This window comes from Lepisma saccharinum, chromosome 8, assembly GCF_977018435.1.
Source record: "Lepisma saccharinum chromosome 8, izLepSacc3.1, whole genome shotgun sequence".
Lineage (NCBI taxonomy): Eukaryota > Metazoa > Arthropoda > Insecta > Zygentoma > Lepismatidae > Lepisma > Lepisma saccharinum.
The window spans coordinates 63,793,633-63,814,871 of record NC_139236.1 but is presented as its reverse complement, the minus strand read 5'-3'; the positions used below and the strand labels follow the sequence as shown (position 1 = coordinate 63,814,871).

The following is a 21,239-nucleotide window of genomic DNA, read 5'->3' as shown; positions in this document are numbered from 1 at the left end:
AATCACGTGATTCCTTGCAAGGTCTGCCAGCAGACGACAAAGCGCCCAGTGGCGGGAACTGTACCAGGATAAATCTTCTGACCTATGGTGTAAATTCGCCCAAACCGACGGGTATTCATATCCCATTTTGGCATTCTATCTGGTTAGTTCCTGGCACAGAAATTAAAAATGTGTCCTTCAACGTTGTAAATGTTGAAAACTTAGGTATTTCATTAGGACACATGAATTTTCAAAGTTAACCTATATAGTTATTATTTATTTAATTTTAAAAAATGGTAAGGGGAAAGGGTGGCAGGATAACGTCGTAGTCCGCGAAATTAAGTACCTTGGTAATAATTTCATGTTATGTACTAAAAATCTAGCTATTGTAAATAGTGCGTTTCCTATGGAAGATATACATCTTAGCAAAATTTCGGATAAGTTAAATTGTTATTGAATAAAGAAAATACGAACTCACACTCTTATCACACAGGTTGATTTCCAAGTATCTTACTTACTTTAGTAACCACAAATGCAGATAGAATGAAACCTTGCGATATAAGGTGATTTACGATTCAGTGATGAATTATTCTACATTTTATGGGCGTGAGATATTCCAAAATTCAAACGACTAATATTTTAAATGGTTAAGGTGTTACTATTGAGAAACATTTAAATCTAGCTGGCTGTAAAACATATCGGTAGAGGAATGGTCTGGCGGCCATCTTGATGACGTTACATTTCGAGTTTTTGCCCACTGAAGGTTTGTATGCTTCCTTACTAGTCTTAGGAAGGAAGCACTGCTACTATTTCCAACATCACCTGTTAAAGCTTATGTTCCGATGCAGATTTGATAGGATTTCGTAGAAATCAAACAATGTGTAAATGTGGCTAGGCTCTGTAATGACCCGCGCACAAAATATGCTGAACAGAAGGGATACATGAAACATTTAAACCCTCCAGATGCATGCTGGTTAACAACTTTACGATAACGAGGATGGTGATAACACGTAAATATATAATCTCTTTTATCCTCACTATTCGACAGTTAACACCTCAAAGGATCAGAATGATACCCGTCTTTTAAGTTACATTTACATGAAGTTTTTTTTTTTGTCTTTTGATGCACGTTGTTACAACAAAAAAATAATCTGATGACTTTCAAGGATATATCCGTTGTGATTTATTACACGTTTAGGTTTGTTTTCTCACTGTTATGACACTTTGCATTAGGACATCTTTATGTTCCTGTAGCGTCTAGTACTAGTTTTTCTTTAGGAGATTTTTTTGCTATAACAATGATCTACGAGCATTGCTTGTAGATTGCCACTGATCTAACACTTTTTTTTTAGGAAGCGAGAATACGTGCTGCCACCAGTGTCGGGACAGCGAAACAGAGAGATAGCTATAATTGACTGTTGGGATTCAAACAACACTTTTCATCCCATGTTGTGTTGCTTGTCGTAGTTATTATCTTCGTCGAAAGTACGTCCGTGGAGCCGAGTGTCCGTGTCACAGAGAAACATTGTCGACTCGCAGAAGGCTACCACGTGACCGATTGTTACGGAACGCTCCCTCACGCTTCAGGATGTGGCGTGGGCCATGCCTCGGTCACCTGGAGTCGGAGCCGTTCTCGTTGTTGCCGTCGCTGTCGTCGCCGAGGGAGCTCAGGTAGATGGCCGGGTTCTGGACTCCGGCCTGTCGCGGCTTCCGCCTGTTGCAGAAGCATTTGCAGATGATCTTCTTGAAGGCGAACCGGAAGTCCTTGCTGAACAGCGCGTATATGCAAGGGTTGATGGCGGAGTTGCAGTATCCGAGCCAGAAGAGGACGGAGAACACCACGGGGTGGATGCACTCTGGGCAGAACGCCCGGATTAAGTACATGGTGAAGAACGGGCACCAGCATAAGATGAACCCGCCCACGATGATCCCGAGGGTCTTGGCCGCTTTGGTCTCCATCCTGAACCGCTTCACCTGCGCCTTGATGTTGCGCTTTCCCATCTTGGAGATGAGCTTCGGCTTGTTGTCCTCCGAGCTGCTGCTGATGGCGTCGTACGTTGTCGTCCCGGCGCTCGTGGGGGAAGGCGACGGCGGAGGAGGGGACGAGTTCAGCGGCGTCTCCGCGGGGTCCTTCGGGCACCGAGAGCGCCGCGTCGCCGACGACACCCGCAGGTGGAACTTGGAATTGGACTTCTTCCCGTCCTCGCGCTTGTGGACCACCGTCTCTCGTCCGCCGTTCGAGGCGTAGTGGACCGAGTACAGGGCGGTCGGCTTGCAGGAGGACCCTTTCTTCGACGTTCCGTTGTCTCCCGGGTAGCTGACGCTGATCTTGATCCTGTCCTGGGTTCGACTCCTCTCCAGCCTCCTGGAAGAGTGCGCCCTCTGGCAACCGGGTGACCTCCCTTCGCCTCTTGAGTGCTGCATCACGGAACCACGTCCTCTGTGGATGCGAAGAGTCAGCCGCTGCTCTTCGAACCTGTTCCCCAGCACCTTGGAACCCTTCGTGGTGCGGAAGCCTTGGTTGATGGCGTGGGTGGTTTGAACCGCCGCCCTGTAGATGCGCCAGTAGAAAAACAGCATCACAAACATGGGGATGTAGAAAGATCCCAGGGCAGAGTACACTACGTAACCCGCGTCGTTGGTCAGTTCGCATATCCAGGGGCAGTTCGGGTCGATGGGAGCGTCGTAAGGCGAAGACGTGGTGGTGGTGGTCAGGAGATAGGTTCCCAGAAAGTAATCGCTCTCGTTCCAGTCGCCGGAGAAGTTGAACTTGCTGGAGTTGCCCTCGCCTCCAGCAAGGAGGGACTCGTCCTGGTCGTTCCAGCCGACCAACGGGGGGAAGCAGATGACGAAGCTGAGTACCCATACTCCGGCGATGAGTAGCTTCGCCCTCTTCGAAGACATGATGCTCGGGTAGCTCACCGGACGCGTCACCGCCACGTACCTATCCAGCGAGATGGCGCACAGGTTCAGTATGGACGCCGTGCACATCCACACGTCCACGGCGAGCCATATGGAGCACCAGACGTCCCCGAAAATCCACACGCTGAACACCTCCCAGGTGGCGCTGAACGGCAGCACAGCCACGCCGACCATGAGATCGGCGACCGCGAGGGACACGATGAACAGGTTGGTCACCGTCCTCAGCTTGCTGCTCATGAACACGGCCATTATGACCAGGCAGTTTCCGACGATCACCATGACGTCGATGCACCCGAGAACCACAAGCGAAGCTATTAACCCAGGATCGCCCCAGGCCACCTTGTCCAGCAGATTGGAGCAACTATCGTTCTGCATCACGCGCTAGACGATCCCGAAAGCTATTGTCACTCGCAGGTACACAGAGTAAGACCGAACTTCCAGGCACTGTCACTATCCACTTCGAGCCGCAAGCACTTCACATTTTCCTACTTTTGAACTAGTTTCGACACTGAACACTTGGGAGTCGAGCTCTCGTCCTTCGTGTGACCATCCCGGTCGCACGTAACATGGCAACCACTGTCGATGACTTGTAACAAAAAAAAAAGAAGGTTTAACAAATCAAAGTTGTCCACTGATTGCACTCTCCTGGAGAATGTTCGGACAGTCTTGAAACGCTAGTCTTCTCAGAGAAGAGACGAGAAAAAAGGGGAGGAGGTGTATAAATGCAAATTCAGGTAACCATTTATAGTTGATAAATACCAATACGATCGGGAAGTACCGGCGGAAAAAATTCACTGCATCGGGTGGGACGGGAAGAACCACCTGTGGAGCGAATCAGATATCTTGCACGGAGAAAAGTGGAGGGAGGGAGTGCTGTGGCGCCATCTCTCTTCCAGGTCCCCCGTGGATCCCCAGGAGTCGCCGCTGCTGCCCTCTGCGGCCGGTGAAGAAAACGGGAGGCCATGGGTCGTTAGCATGTTCGTAACGGAGTTGATGGAAGTGTTGCGACGGGGGGAACGGCGGACTTTCCTCCAAAAACTTGGACCGTTGCTTCGTTTCCACACACTGCGGCACCAGGATGGTTGGCGGGTTGACTCCAGAAGACACTAGCTGGCGTGATAGGGGGGAGGAAAAGTCACGTTAAGAAACGCACACAGACAGGTTCAGGCAGCGAACCATATGTCAATTAAATAGTCCCGCACTTTTTTCTTTCTCTACGCACTCACGCACCATTTCCTTCCGGGAACGCCGTCACTCTTTCCCCCCCGCGCGCGATCTCCGAACAGCAGAAAGTATGGACGCGACGGCGGAAAGGAAAACTCCGCCTCGGGATGTTTTTAACAAGACCGAGGTTCGCCGCTTCGATTCCCGTGCAGGATTCGGGCTCCCGACTGCGAAACCCCCCCTGAGCTGCTCGGCAGCCTCCGGCTCACTGACGACTCTCTCGCTGCCGCCGACTCTACGTCGTGGACGGACGAGGGCCTGCGCATGCGCCGATGGTGGGACACCTCAAACCACGCTCTGCCCTGCAAGTAGAAGAAGAGAAAAAAATAGGATCAGTGTTGAGTGGCACGCAATGTTTTCGCACGACAAACTACCTTCGTTGGAAAGGCTACATCAAACAAACATTTCTAAGAACTTGAAGGAGGGGAGGGGAAGGGAGCGATAAGATCCGAATCCGAAACAACTAACATGCTCAGGCTTTCAAAAGACTGCGCCATTGGCAATCGCATCAGTGGCGTCCCTAGAGGATTTTGTTCAGGTAGATTCGAACGAAATATTTTTGGTGGAAGAACTCCGTCCCATCTTTCTTCCTCTCTCCTTATATGTACACCTTATTTTTCATGGTTCTATTATTTTCTTGTGCATTCTGTGTACACGGTATTACTCTCGAAAATCAAATTTCTAGTTCTGTTGAAAATTACGATAACTGTAACTGAATTAACAGTAACTAACTTAGTTACTGCTTACACCACGTACACTCTACGAAAACTTCGAAAGAGATTAGGAAGAAAGATCAGTCCGAGACGTTTGATTTCTTTTGCCTGCCTTCTCTTGGCGCCACAATAACGGAAAATCTGTGAAATTAACATAGGACACCACTACATGTGCCATTAAAGCAGGTTTTCTCGTTTTTAAATTTTATATTTAGGGCAAACGCTGTTCACTTATAATCACTTATCTTGATTGCGTGCAAAGACTTCATTTGTAATATTTGATAGAACTTCCACGTGGTTTAAAGACATTTTTGGTTGACAGTGTTGAGATAAGAAATGGTTTGTGAGGGGGAGGGGGAGAGTGAGGGACAGAATGTGGAGGAAAGAGAAAACGGAGAGTTGGGGAAGAAAGAAGTTAAAGAGAGCAGTAGGAGGGGAGTGAAGGAAACAGGGAAGGTAGTAGGGAGAGAGAAAAGTAGAAAAATGAAGATGGAAAGAAAGGAGAAAGATGTAGCGAAAAGAAATAAAAGAAGTGAGTGAAATAGAGAAAGAAATAAGAATGAAAGAGATAAGGAAGCAAAAGAAAGCGTGAGGGGGGAAAGGAGATAGACATAAGGGAGGGAAGGCGTTTGTCAAAATTATGGTCACATAGGCTAATCGGTACTGGACCTACTGTTTAAATTGAAATCCGGACCAAGGGGTGCAATGCCCGGAGATCGAACCCGGGTCCCTTTGATTATAAGGCAATAGCGTCACCACTACTGCATCGGGAAGGCCCAAGAAGTGAAGTAGAAAATGGTTGAGAGAGAGAAAGAAGAAATAATGATAGTGAAGAAGATAAAGGGAGATTTAGATAAGGAATGATAGAGGGAATGGTTAAAGTGAGATATAGAGAAAAAGATAGAGAGAGAAATAAGAAAGAATGATAGAGCGAAGGAAAGATAAATGGAGGTGTAGACAGAGAAATAAGGAAGAATGATAGTGAAGGGAAGGTAAGGAGGATATAGAGAGATTGGTAGAAAGAGTGAAGTAAGGAGGAATGATTGAGTGAAGGGTTAGAGAGATATATAGAGAAATAAGGAAGAACGATAGAGTGAGGGAAAGATAAATCGAGATGTAGAGAAAAGGAGAGAAAGAATGATAGAGTGAAGGGTTAAAGAGAGATACAGAGAAAAATGAAGACATAAATAATAAAGAATGATAGTGAAGAGAAGATAAATGGAAATAGAGAGAAAAAGAGAAATAAGAAGGAATGATAGTGAAGAGAAGTTAAAGGGAGATTTAGAGGAGAGAGAGAGAGAGAGAGAGAGAGAGAGAGAGAGAGAGAGAGAGAGAGAGGTCGTTATAATGTTCAAGTAAGTCGAAGAAATATGCTCACGTTGTTTATTAGCAAATTAAGTTCTTTCACACGGAAAACAGCTAAAAAATTACAGCAAATGGGGAAAGAAGAAGTCATTTCCCCATAAACAAACATTCTCATATTTCCTTGATTTTCAGCGGTGACAGACTTCATCCCCGTACGCATCTTCCTCATATACACCTAGTGTCGCAAAAATACACAATCTCCAACGTGTTTATTACTAACAGTGTTTCCACAGTGTTGGTGGCTCGAACCCGTGACCTTTAGAATGCAAATTCGAATAAAATTAACGAAGCTATAGGCTGCTACGGGATACGTTCATCCCTATCCACACTTCAATTACGTCGTTCCCATGGGGCTAGGTCAACAATACAAAAAGAAATTACGATGAAGCACGGTGGTGGATGGAACGCGAGGAGTGTTCCAGGATAAATTTCATCCTCTCTCTCTCTCTCTCTCTCTCTCTCTCTCTGTGTGTGTGTGTGTGTGTGCGTGTGTCAAGGCTCTACAATGGATCCGGTTTCTGACGAACTTTTACACTGCCGTGTTTTGCCGAGTTTGACTGACGGACATTTTGGCGATGCAGTGGTCACATTGCATGAAGAAATTCGTAAGTGTCCTGCTACAGTTTGATGTGCAGAATGTATTGTATGGCCGACGAAATGGTGCTGTTGGAAAACCCTTTACTGAAAATTTGGAGAGGCTGAACGAATTGGATTAATTCAACTTTGAAGATTTGTATTGTTTGTGTCTCTTCACGTGTTTAAGGAAAACCTACATAATAGTGAACTTTAGTAAATTTGACCTTTTAGTAAGACATGGAAATGTACTATATCAAATCTGTTCTATTTTAGTAGTTTACCAGAATAGACAATTAAGGGAAACCAAATCATTAGATTTTATTATTATTATTATCATCAACAAACATTGTTGACATATAATCTAAATTTCAAAGTATGAGCAATAAATACATTACAAAGCAGACATATCTAAATTCACGTATCAAAAAGAAAATAGTATATACAAATATATAAATAACTCATTATTACTAATTCTTCACTTATTAACTTATAATTAATTATATAATACTAATTACAATTAAACTCTATTAACCAACTTCTTAATTACCGTTCTGGCTCCCAGAATGGGTTAGAATAAATTCAGATGTGTGTAATTTCACAAACAATATTGTACTACCATGTTTTTTATTTATTATTTTTGTATTATATATTGTATATTTTGAATAATAAACAGGAAAGAAAATATAAAAATACGAGAAACTGACGTCCTGGTATATTTAAAGGCACCCGGAGAGTAAGCACATACCCTCGAATGTATGCGGCTGGAGGGGGCCCTACTTCGGGGGTTCCCTCCCCCTTTAAATTGTTTGTGTGTATTTTGAATAACGAGAAGTTAATTTTAAGCCATATATTTTTGCTTATTATGGTAGTAATTGATTGGTAGTAATTGATTGATGCGTCTCTAATGGTTTACCTTCGTAAACCAAATAAATAATACTTTTTATTTTCCATTACTGCAGGGTTCGCCAAGGTGGACCCAGCCCGAAAAGAACCAGTGCTTTTTTTGGGGTTGGGCCCACTTCAAAGAACCCATTTTAAAACCCAGTGGTTTTTTTAATTAACTTTGGTATTTCAGTGATTTCTGAAATGAAGGAATGCCATAGAGGTGTATACTAACGAAGATTGCATTTTAGATTCTTAGAACGCGATCACGACTGTCATTATAACTCGAGATTAATTTTGCTATCTAAAATGAACAACACTTGTAATATTGAAATGAAGTAGAATGAAATATCAGAGCTTACTACACCAATACAAACGTTTAATCTTTATTAAGAAGTTACATAGGCCTATATTAAGCTGTAGATTCTGCAGGTACGTTAGACAAAAGAATCCAATATGTATGTTGAACCAGGGGTGCCCTCCCCCCCCCAAGGTCCATGACGCAGTCCCCCCAAAAGGTAGAACACCCCCCTTTTATGCCGAATTAATTACTCAAATTATTTTTGTCAGACAACTTTTTTTCATTTAGATCATTCGGCGCCCATGGCAGACTCCCGCCGCCCCTAGCTACAGCTCTAAACTTGACGAAAACTAGAAAAGCAGATAATGCGAGTGAAGCAAACAAGGAAATTTTACAAAATGATTTTTTATTTGCATAAAATTTGAAATCGAAGGGGTAAATTGCTCCTCTGCCCTGCTAGCCTAGAATTGACTTCCGTCGATGGTTTGGGAGGGGGGGGGGGCAATGACACCCTGCCCCCCCGTGTTGCAATAGGCACGCTGGTATTGTTGTCAACCTTATTTAGGACAGTTTGTCTGCTCGACTAACCTTGTATTACCACGCCCCCCAATCCACCTTCATCCAAACCGATTCTAAAGGCATGAGGTGGTGTTTCATTTCAACCCTATCGCCGCGATCACCACAGGTAGGTGGGAACTATACATAATTATTCAAAACTAAAAATCAATAACAAGTCAATCAAAGGATACGATCCCCCCATTTTTGTGTGAAGATATATACAATTGGTATAAAATTTTGTGCCCCCCAAAAAAAATTCCCATGACGCAGGCACGTCATGAACCCTCCCCCCTTCTCTTTGTGGGCACCCCTGTGTTGAACAGCAACGTATTTATGTTTGCGCAATATTGAATACATTCGTTGCTGCAGTTTGTATACCAAATAGCATAGAATTACGTGATTACAACATTATTGCAATAACACAACTATTACGTTCTATATAATAGTGGGTAGGTTGAGCGGCAATTACAAATGTGAATTATTACATTTATTCACATTTTATTTATAAAAACTGGATAAAACCCGAGAAAAACACAAACGCAAGAAAACAAAAACTATTAAACCCACCTGGGCCAAGATGGGTTGGGTTTTTTCAAACCCTGCATTAATCTCACCCAAGTGAAGTGTAAACAGAGCATGACACTGCACTTGTGGCTCATTCGACCGAAAAGAAATGATTCGGTTCCATTCAGTGGTCGGCGGAACACTGGTGTTTGTATAGAGGCTTTTTGTCGCGTACGCCAGTGGAAAATTTCGCCCGAAATCCGATCCAATGTGACCAAACGCTTATGTGAAGGACCAAAATAGGGAGGTACATTTTTTCTTGCAACGACTTGCAACAATATTACATATGTTCCTGATGTATGGTACTAAGCAGTAAAAGCTCAAAGAGTACCCATACCGATCAACCAATTCTTAACCAATGATGTCCCAGAAACTGCCAGGGCTATAAAGATGAAACTAGGTGGAGTGATAAACCTTCCAAATGACAGTTCAGTGACAATGCTGAAGCACAATATATTTATCTTATTTGAAAGATATTGCTGTGTAGTGGGAAAGCAATTAATATCAAATACTAGACATTTTAATGATGTCGATCTGCCTATTCTAGTCAATAATCGATTTGAATCTATATGTTGATGCTGAATCTGTTTCAAATGCTTGTAATTTTAATAATCAGAATAAAACGTGGAGAAGTGGTGTATCATATCCAGGGTTGTTAAAGGTCCAGGAATTTTAAATAAATTCAATTCCGGTCCAGGAGAGAAAATCAGCAAGCGTAAATGGGTTCTGGACCGTAAAGAACCTTTCTATCTGTAACGTATTTCAATTTGGTCCAGGAGCTTTTTATCCGGATCAATTTGAATACGGTCCGGGAACCTTTTTCCCCAAATTAGTTTAAATAAGGTCCAAGTTCCGTATTGAAATTAAACAGTACGCAACTTGGATCGATTACGGACCTGACGATAAACAATTATCCACTTAGGAGCATGAAAGAATAATCCAGGTGCTGACTGCCTCGAGAATCTAAGGTACAAGGTAGAAATGGGCGAAACGCAAACGCTGCAGTTACGTTACCCCTCTCCATTTAGCCCCATTCTCTCGCGCGTGTTCCTTCACTTGGATGTAGCAACACCTCTGGCAACACTACCTGTCCCTGTTCTGATATCTGCTGGGCAGCTCCTATTGGCTGCAGTTCCTGGAACGGATGCCGTAGCAACGCGTAACGTGTTTGTTTGAACTCAATGTGACGCCACGGTAATATAGTCCATTGCGTTATGTACAGTAACTCTTCGACAAGGGAGTTTTTGAACCTGGCCCACGAGAGAACAACAGCGTTATTATTTATTCCCTGTGCTACGCTTTCTACACCAACAGCGTGGCATTCCAATGTCAAACGTTCTTGCGCATATTTTTAGAAGGCAAATTGTAATCGGTCAACCCTGGTCCAGGAATTGTAAATAATTTCAATCCCGGATTGGGCGAGAAAATCAGCAAACGTAAATGAGTTCTAGACAGTGTATAACCTTTTCATATTTAAAGCATTTTAATTAGGTCCAGGAACCTTTTTCCGGATCAATTTAAATACGGTCCGGGAACCTCTTTAAAATGTAACAATACGCAACGTGGACCGAATTTAAATTGTGCGAGAAAATAGGTTCCGGTCCTTCAACGGAACCCAATAGAACCAATTATAATTTGTGCGTTCCTGAACCTTTAACAACCTTGATCGTATCCCACGAGAACTGTGTAGCTTTAAAGTATTACTTTGATACTTATTACAGCATACAGGATTTCCAAGAATAAATCATGTGGTTTTGATTAAATAACTTCCAATAACCTCACCATTCATTCTCGGAAACCCAGTATTTTGTGGAGCGTCATAAATCAAAACTCGTGTACGAAACATTTTCCTTTTTCTGAAATATGGAAAGATATATCTTAGTTACGTCATCATTGTGGACAATACCAATTTTTCTGGATAATAATAATAATAAATCCACAAGTTTAATGATTCCCCTAACATAAAATGAGCATAATTCTATCAAAATGCCCAGTCATCAAAGTCATTTTCTTATTTCCCGTCGCTTTTCTGACCAATCACGACGACGAGAATAAACGGTGATTAAATGAAGGGGCACTCAAAATAAATATTGCAACCTAGTTATTAACTCAGCGCGCTACGACGCCAAGGATGCTGGTTCGTATCCCGGCCTGGGCATTCTTGGCGAACGTCCCTTCATCAACTTCTGCACTCATTCATCACTCAATGGCAGAAAAGCGACGTAAAATAGCCTAAGTCAACCAATCAAAAGAAGTCCAGGGATCGAACCTGGACACTTACACCATGAGGAGAATTCTCAACATGGCCACTTAGGTGGCGCTATTAACTTTGTTTCACATAATAGGGAGCTCAAGAGTTAAACGCAAATATCAACAAAGTAAACCAGAATCGGTAGAAACAAAGATTTACACAAAACAAGATGATGGTTAATGAAGAAAAATGACAGACAATTTACGTCAGGTCATCTTTACGGGTGAATGAACGCTTACAGTTTTCAGTCGCAGATGAAAACAATTCTCGGATCATGGCTTCCAAAGGCAATCTTCAAAATTCGTGGAAGAAGAAAGTGCTCTAAGCGTGAAGAAATAACCCGACTGGGATCCCTATTATCGTAAGAGAAGAGAGCGGGAGAGAGGCAAGATTACATATTTCGGCAACAAATCTCGAGAGTTCGGTGCGAGACGCAACGGAAAGAAAACAATCGATAGAAATCTCCCCCTCCAGCCTCCCAGATGTTCTTGCTGGGAGCTAACACACGCCCACGGGTTGCCAAGGCGTCGAGCGGTGCTAAACAACCTCTTCCGTTCGTTTTAACAACGCCTTTCATTTAGGTTTTCCGGACGTCGCCAGATGTCGTCTTGTGCTGGCCATCCAAGAAGTCTTGAACCGGAATGTTGAACAATGTGCTGCATTGAAGTTACGTCAGAATGTGCACCATATTTCTCTTTAGAGTGGCCTTGTTCAAGGTTTCTGTCCGCAGTTCGAGAGTTGATCAAGTGCACTGAATCGATATCAGTTTAACTTGTTAGTTGTCCTCAAAATTGAACTTGAACATAATCGAACAGGCCATTAAACCGAAAATATATAACAAAACTAATGAAAGTGATCGAATTCAATTTAATATTTCTTTCGAGAAACTATATGCTGATCATCCACGACACTCAAGAGGATTGAATAGACCCGTGGATCGCATTCAAGTTTTTCGGTAAAGAAAGCTGCAATTCAAGTCGGACAATTAATACATTTTGCACAATTACGTCGTTTATAAATCGATTGATTGATATTATGAGTACATCACCACATAGACTATTTTTGCCTGTCACAATACGGGGATGAGTCCCTTAACAAGAAACAATATGTTGTTAAAAACTCCCTAAACTGTTAAAACTAATATTGTCGTAGATTGATTGAATTTACTGAAAATCTTAGGGTACTTTAGCACTTGGGCTATTTGCACCCATTACATTATACGGGACCCAGCTCTATACTAAAATTAACAGTGTCTCTGAGCACTAAAATCTCTCCTTACCTATTTAAAAGGTTAGGCAGTAAATAGGCGATCAGCACATGTATATAGACAAAACATACGACAAAACACAGCCCTACAGGGGATTCTATTGGCCGTAGATCAAGTGGCCAGAGCCCTGTTGGTCTGCAAAATTTCAGTTCCCGGGTTGTGAGATTAACTTTTGTGTGCCTTCTCAAAAGTCACCCCTTACACACCCGTTTATAATAAGAGTATGAATTCAAGGTATCGGGAAACCCTACTTGCCAATCATAGGCTTCATTTGCTTTATATTCTTCATTTTTATTTGTTACTAGCTGATTAGCCGGCGTTGTTCGGATATTTATTTATCCCAATCTTCTATTAGACAGGAAAACAATGAATTCTAACTATAGTGCAAAATGAACTTGGAGTTGAACGGCGTTGGGAGTGTCACTATTCATCTTAGCGACCCCGTAAACTGAATTTCACACTAATTTCGGTCGTTTTACATGTCACCCCTTCCCACCCTAGGGGTGTCAGGGGTGTCTTACTCCAAGTGCTCCAGCCGTTCGAGAGTTATGCCGGAACAAACATACATACACACACACATACATACATTTATATATATATATATATATATATTGATGTACATAAAATCATCCATTTTTTCCAGTTTTGGATCCCGGAGGTGACCGGATGTGGTGTAGCTACACCAGAAAGTGAGGTCTTGCAAAAGTAATTTGTTACCCCCCTCTCGTTCTCCCTTCGCTTGTGCCCAAGTGCCACGGTCTTGCCATATTGTAGTTGTTGTTGATTTAGTTTATTTTACTTCGCGTTTTGTGCCTCTTGGCTAATTTGCGAAGATGGGGATGAGTGATGAAATGATGAAATTGATGAATGGACATTCACAAACAACCAAGCCCGACCGGGATTCGAACCCGGGACCCTTGCCATATTGTAGTTTCCATCCCTTGCGTATGTCTGCTATCACCGTGTAGGTTTTTCTATTTCGGGATGAGAAATATTCAAAATTTCCCGACACTGAAAATCTTCAAGTGTACACACTACTACCCCCCTCAAATGATTGTTTTCGGATTGATGTAATAAAAACTGCTAATAGCAATAAAATTTGGACCCTTAAAGTGCAAGAGAGAGAGAGAGAGAGAGAGAGAGAGAGAGAGAATAAACTACTTCTAAACAAAAATCTCCCGAAGTCATGCTGGGGACGGATTTTTTCACAAATCCCGGTACCGACAATTCGGGATCCCGCACACCTATTATGATTATTGCAGAGTATGCTGCTGCTTATTGGCTTCTAATTTCCTCGCCTGACAGCTTGAACTCAATACTTTTGGTGCCCTGGATCTCGAGGAAACAAATGAAGAGATATCCCCGGAAGATTATTGAACCCTGATCGCAGTTTCCATCCCATTGCCACAACCCCATTCGTTCATTTCCTACATGACACAATCTAAACTCCCTCTAGCGACATGTGAGCCTACGAACCGGAAGTTGTCGTGCTAAAACTATGGCGTCTGCGCGAACACTACCTTCCGACAGATTTCCCCTCTGAAGACTACAACGGTGTGTTGAAATAACGTCGCGTATTTTGGCAACGCGGGGACAGGGATACATGGCAAACAGCTGTTTTCATCCCTTAAGCTCGCTCAGTCGGTAACGTGTCTGACTACCATGCTAAAGGTCCCCGGGTTCGATCCCCGGCCGGTTCAAATCCGGGAACTTTTCTAACTTTGGAAGCGGCCCCGGCGCCCACCATGTTCGAGGGTACCTGGGGGAAACCCTGGGCGGTAAAGGAGGTCAGGGGCGTGATGCTGATCACATCACACCCACTCACGACCGGATCAAGAAAGTGTGGGGCGTTACCCCCACACTCCCTATACGCCTTCATGGCGTGGTCCTAAGCACAGGGGAGGACTTTACCTTTTACGCTCACTTAGTGTTGAAAATTCGAAGCCAGCGCCAAAGGGTTTTTCTCGTCTTGGTCAACCTGTTAGAAATGTATGATATTCCCCTGGCATGCCCCCCCGCCCCCACACATAAAAAGATGTATCATTCGCACACCTTTTCTAGTCGTCCAGCTGGTCCAGACAGCATCCTTGAAGCATGAGATGACACTGTAGTATCCGTTTCTCAGAAGGAGGGATGGAGGGCAATCTGATACTTTCTGAAAACCTCTCAACCTTCTCGAGACTCCGTGTGTAAATATTTCCCACTCATCAATCAAATTCTGAATCTCCCAAGGTACACATCCCTCGGAGGTCCCCCGTGCTGTCCATTGAAGGTGAAAGGTTAAGGAAGGACGGGCTCCAATTAAAAGATTCAGCTCTCCAAATGAAAACATGGAAAAGCTCTACGCCACCACGGGGAAAGTCGTCCATGCATCGAAGCCCCAACTTCGGTTGGCACAGAAAAATAAAGTGGCTCGACCAAATCTGATCTGTTCCTGGGTTTGAAAAAATTGAAACTTCAACATTTCGAAGCTCCAGTAGACGGGAGTAGGTTCGGAAGCCGCACTCGAGATGAAAAATTTCACAGTTTGGAACGACTTGTAGAGGTTCGGAGGTTCGATCTGTGTTTATGACACCAGAAGCGCGATCCTCTTTAAACAGCCCAATGAAGCAATATATTTGTTGACGGTAATCATACTGATATAAGTACAGGGTGTTCCAAAATGAATATCGGGGTTTCAATGAAGTGTATCTTCTATTACATATACATTACAGAAATGAAACATACCTTAAAAGGAAGGGTAACTCAAACAGTTTTTGTTTCTACTTCGGAGGTGATGTTTCGTAACTCCGCCGCAGCACGGCGCTAGTAGTAAAGATGGAGATGACTCCTGAGCGTAAAGCCTTTGTCTCTTGGAATTCGCAAGGTGTAACTCAGCTATTGGAGCGCAACGTACTTTTCGGCGGGAATATGGATGTGATCCCCCATCGGATAACAACATCCGAAGATGGTACAACCAATTTAAGAATACGGGATGCCTGTGCAAAGGGAAGAGCTCAGGAACACCACGTCTACCAGATGAGCAAGTGAAACAGGTCAGAGCAAGTTTCGGTCGGAGTCCCAGGAAATCTGTAAAGCGGGCGAGTCGAGAACTGTCAATGCCGTCCACCACTGTTTGGAGGGTGTTAAAGAGATTGCACACGAGGCCGTACCGTCTACATCTGTTACAGGCCCTAAAGCCTGAAGATAATGTGACCCGTGCCAACTTCTGCGAAAATGTACTGGACATGGAAGATGATTTTCTTACAAGTGTGATCTTTAGTGATGAAGCCTCATTTCATCTTAGTGGACGAGTGAATACGAAAATCCACACCAAACAGTGCAGCACATGAGGGATTCGCCAAAAGTGAACGTCTTTTGTGCTCTATCCAAAGAACAAGTGTATGGACCTTTCTTCTTTGTGGAAAACACTATCACTGGTACTGCGTATTTGGACATGCTCCAGCAATGGTTCTACCCTCAACTGGATCGTTAGCAGAAAAGAAACATCATCTGGCATCCGCCCCCACACTTTCATCGTGAAGTACGGAATTGGTTGAATGCTGTTTTTCCCCAACGATGGATCTGTCGTCGTTGTGAGGATGCCGTGGCTCTTCTGCAATGGCCCCCAAGATCTCCCGACCTCACTCCCTGCGATTTCTTTTTGTGGGGGTATGTAAAGGATAGTGTATAAGTGCCACCGCTACCTGCCGACCTCCCTGAATTGCAACGTGGGATTGATGCAGCTGTGGAGTCTGTTACAACAGACATGCTAGCTTCAGTGTGGGAAGAAATTGCATACAGTCTAGATGTGTGCCGTGTCACAAGGGGATCCCACATTGAACACTTGTAACTTGTGACAAAAAACTGTTTGAGTTACCCTTCCTTTTAAGGTATGTTTCATTTCTGTAATGTATATGTAATAGAATATACACTTAATTAAAACCCCGATATTCATTTTGGAACACGGTGTATATATTGTGGAATCTTGATGAGCCTAATTTTATCTTTAAGATTAGGCATTCTATTTAACATATACTTTCCTATATTCACCCATTACTGCCAATGGCGAGAAAACATTCCAAGTCTTCAGGCTAGCCTCCAACAAAAAATGTGGGTCTCCCTGATGGCGAGTGCTGACGCTGTCGCGTTGTAATCAAGAGGTCTCGGGTTCGCCCGATGGAAGCACATAATGGTCGATCTCACTTTAAACTCTAGGTCCAGTCCCAATTATCCTATCTGTGCATAAAGTGGACATACTTCAAAGTTACATCCACAAAAAAATGCATCTCTGGAGCCAGTTAAGCATTTGTTTCATAAATTGGTCTATAAGCAAGTATTGCTGGCAGGCACGTGCTTAAACGAAATAGTAAATGGCTCTGATTGGGTCATACATAAGTTACAATTACTTATTTTTGAGAAAAGTTACAATTACTTATTTTTGAGGAAAGTTACAATTACTTATTTTTGAGAAGTAACCCAGTTAATGCCAGTTCAAAAGAAATTTCCTTTTACATTTACTTTGTGATTAAAACATGTAACATTGTATAATATGTTTCATGCAAGAGCTCCAAACACTTGAGCCGGCCTCCGTGGCAGAGTGGTTATCACAGTGCGCTACAGGGGTTGCGGGTTCGAATCCCGGCCTGGGCATGGGTGTTCTTTGTAAATGTCCCTTCTTCAATTTCATCATACTATCATTCCTCCTCATCTTCGCGATTAGTCAAAAGTGACAGAAATGCGAAGTAAAATAAAGCAAATCAGTCAATCAATGCAAACACTTGAACATTCGGGCTGTAGCTTACTTTGTTCTCCACGAACAATTCAACTACCCTTTAAGTCGATTCTCTCGTTCAAGATATGGAATAAGAGTTGACCAGAAAAATGAAATGCGAAGGAAAGTGTACCTGTACAAGCGACTGTTCGTTCCGTTCCGACTGTTCTATCATGTCGAGGTGCAGAGAGAGAGAGAGAGAGAGAGAGAGGGGGAGGGAAGGAGAGCTTCCCTGATAGCACCAAGGATATTGAGGATTGCGGATAAATCTCAGCCACTCTTTACATATGTTAATCATATTTATATATGCTGGAGTCGTACTTATGACCAGAGTCGAAGCTAAGAGACCTCGAGATCAGCAGGAACGACGTTTCCCACTCACAGCGAAGGCATCTGGCGATTTCCTCTGCAGAAAAGGGAGCAACGGTCTGTAAAGGTGGACAATTTGATTTGATGTAACAACCCGACCCCTAAAAGCTGAAATTGCCCCCAGGATTGCCTTGGAGGGAATGGCCGCAGCGGGGACAGTCTTAATTCGATCAGCCGAGGAGACTAAAGCCAAGAAGAAAAGAACGGTAATTTTCCAGTTCGGAGACCAAAATATCTTCAGCCTGCAAGAACTTTTTAAGTCACATCAGAGACAGGCACATCGCCGTTATGCGGCGAGTCTCACATCAGGATCACCTTTGGCTACAGTGCTAATGTCTTACTGGTTCGTTGTTGATTTCTAACAATCGAATTGCTTCCGGTGTAAAAGGAGGGATGAACATCATCTACATTTCAGGGAAGTTGCAAGAGGGACTGATAAATCAGGATAAAAGTAGATGGATGCATAAAGTATCAACTCAGGTAGAAGGACGAAGCTTAATCGAATGTCCAAGTTAAGTGGTTACATCACGTTTGTAGAGCATGCATTTGTAGGGATGATTAAGTGTCCCGGCTACATGATTGTAATAAAAATCTAGTGCACCAGTTGCAAGAATCAAGCGCACCAGGTGAGCAGTAGCAGAAAGAATCAAGTGCCCCGTGCACGGTGTTACTACAAATACCAAATACCATGGGAATGTGGTTGCGGCAAGCATCGAGTACCTTGAAAATGTGGTTGCGGATGCCTTTGCACCGTCGGCATGTGGTTGCAGCAAGAATCGAATACTAGAGAATAGGGTTGCGGCAAGCGTCGAGTACCTCGGGAATGAGGTTGCGGCAAGCATCGAATACCTCGGGAATGAGGTTGCGGCAAGCATCGAGTACCTCGGGAATGAGGTTGCGGCAAGCATCGAGTACCTCGGGAATGAGGTTACGGAAAGCTTAGAGTACCTCGAGAATGAGGTTGCGGCAAGCATCGAATACCTCGGGAATGAGGTTGCGGCAAGCATCGAGTACCTCGGGAATGAGGTTGCGGCAAGCATCGAGTACCTCGAGAATGAGGTTGCGGCAAGCATCGAGTGCCTCGGGAATGAGGTTGCGGCAAGCATCGAGTACCTCGGGAATGAGTTTGGTTTGGTTTGAGTTGGTGTTTTAAGTCCACTTTATGCACAGTAAGGCTAATCGGGACTGGACCTACAGTTTAAAGTGGGATCCGAACCACTTGTGCCTCCACCGGGTATCGAACCCGGGACCCCTCGATTACAAGGTAATGACGCTACCACTGCGCCATGGGGGAAGCCCCTCGGGAATGAGGTTGCGGCAAGCATAGAGTACCTCGGGAATGAGGTTACGGAAAGCTTAGAGTACCTCGAGAATGAGGTTGCGGCAAGCATCGAATACCTCGGGAATGAGGTTGCGGCAAGCATCGAGTACCTCGGGAATGAGGTTGCGGCAAGCATCGAGTACCTCGAGAATGAGGTTGCGGCAAGCATCGAGTGCCTCGGGAATGAGGTTGCGGCAAGCATCGAGTACCTCGGGAATGAGGTTGCGGCAAGCATCGAGTACCTCGGGAATGAGGTTGCGGCAAGCATCGAGTACCTCGAGAATGAGGTTGCGGCAAGCATCCGAGTACCTCGGGAATGAGGTTGCGGCAAGCATTCACGTACCTCGGGAATGAGATTGCGGCAAGCATCGAGTACCTTGGGAATGGGGTTGCGTGAGGAATCAAGTGCCCGTAGTTTTATTGTAAAGTTGGCAACATTAGATTTCAGAAGGATATGCAGATTGAGTCAACAGTCCCATCTAGGAAGATGCCGCATGCAAAGCATCGGTAAGCTGATGCTGGAATCGTAGGTCCTCTCGCCAGATGTCGATTCAAAACGAACACCACTGAATTCGTGCTGGAAGACCAACGATTGCTAGTGTGGCATTTATGGACTCTTGGAAGCTCCACCTCTTTATACAACATCACACTGCATGCACCTCCTGCATAATGCATAACAAGGTCATTCAGGAGTCACGTAAAGATAGATATTGGAACTCGCTTGCTTGAGGGCAGATAAAAAAAAACAAAAAACACTTGTGTGCAGCTTGTTCTCTTGCTGGCCGGAGGCTCAATCAAAGCAAAAGGGGTTGGGAGGAGGAAGCCGTAAAAAACTCGCATCGTCTTCGAACGGCAATCAAATCGTTCGACCCCCGCGATGCAGAGGGGTGCTGTTTCCTTCTGTCGGAATCTGCTCCCGAGTGATTTATACTCTCACGGCAGCTGTAAATCACAAGCGTCAAATCCAAATCGGCCGGCCGTTTGCATTACTCATGGTTGAAACCCTAAAGTCATTCGTAACGTTAAATGTCCACTGAAATTTATCGTGCGGAGGTCTGCCTCGAACGTTTGTTTGGAAAACTTTAGGTAATGACACGGCTAAACTCTGCCCATTGCAGCAGGCAGTGAGGGTGGGGAGGTAAGGACCCCGCACATTCACAATCTTATTTCTGGAGGTGATGTTATCAGCATCACCGCCGCCTTTGCCTCGCCCCCTAGGTATCTATTTATTAGAGGCTGAGTGAAGCCCAGAGCCGCTCCATGCAGGGGCATGGCTGGAACAATCCCCTGCAATCAACCACCTTGATTATCCCGTGTGGGAGTCAAGCACCATACCGACTGTAGCATCGAGGCTCTAATGAGGGTGTTAAGGATTGGCTCCAAATGTACCATTATGTGATTTTTCCCCCTGCTATGTATCGTCAATATACTGTAATATGGTTAGATTTTATTGAATTGGCAGTTCTGTATTTCACCCGGCATCTTAACATTGATATTTGCTACAAAGTGGATGCTATACTAACGCAACCAAAGGATTGTTGACAACTCTTTTAGTGCTTATCCAATAACACATTGACTAACTTTTTAGCCTCGGTACCGGGTTCGATTCCCGGCGGAGATACTTTCCACAGCAATTCGTCTTAATCCAGTGCAGCCTATCGGGGCACAAAGTGGAAGCTCCTACGTTTCCGAATGGTTAATACTCTCATCTTTGGTGCAAGCGACCAAGGTATGACCTCAAGTACGAGCTCCCAACTTCTGGTGAAGACTCAGCATCATGAGGACAAATTGGGAGCTAGGTTAAAGCAGAGTAATAGTAGTGGACCACGTCTCGAAAGCAAGAAAACAGTGGCGATGGGATTCGACGTGCTGACCACACGTCACTCGATGAAAAGCTTAGACAGGCTTGGCCGCACAAAGGAATATTGTGCCATTGAGTTTAGTTTTTAGCAGAAAGTATACTTAAACTATAAGGTATGCCCAAATAAAAAGGAGACCTTTGCTGTAGCTGCGTTGTATCTAATCGAAGAAGGTAATTATGTTTGCCGATAGATGGCACCGTGTTTGTCCCAGTTTGCAGGTGTAGTGAACGGCTTCGACTGCTGTTTCCTCAGTTGGGAAAAGTTGTTTTGCGCGGACGGATGCATTATGGATTCCTCCAGATCAGCGCAGAGACCTGTAATCCAATTTCTTC

The 21,239-nt window shown here is 44.1% G+C and overlaps 1 protein-coding gene across 2 annotated transcripts in view; it reads right to left on the bottom strand.

Annotated features, from left to right (window-relative positions):
- Positions 1–786: 786 nt before the first annotated feature.
- LOC145991062 (putative G-protein coupled receptor No9) overlaps positions 787–21,239 on the bottom strand; it is a 648,328-nt gene continuing 627,875 nt past the window's right edge. For both annotated transcript variants that reach the window (XM_083126774.1, XM_083126776.1), the window contains exon 7: positions 787–4,427. In XM_083126774.1, the coding sequence (XP_082982900.1) occupies positions 1,591–3,276 (1,686 nt within the window). In that variant the 5' untranslated portion in view covers positions 3,277–4,427 and the 3' untranslated portion in view covers positions 787–1,590. The remainder of the gene's footprint in view (positions 4,428–21,239) is intronic.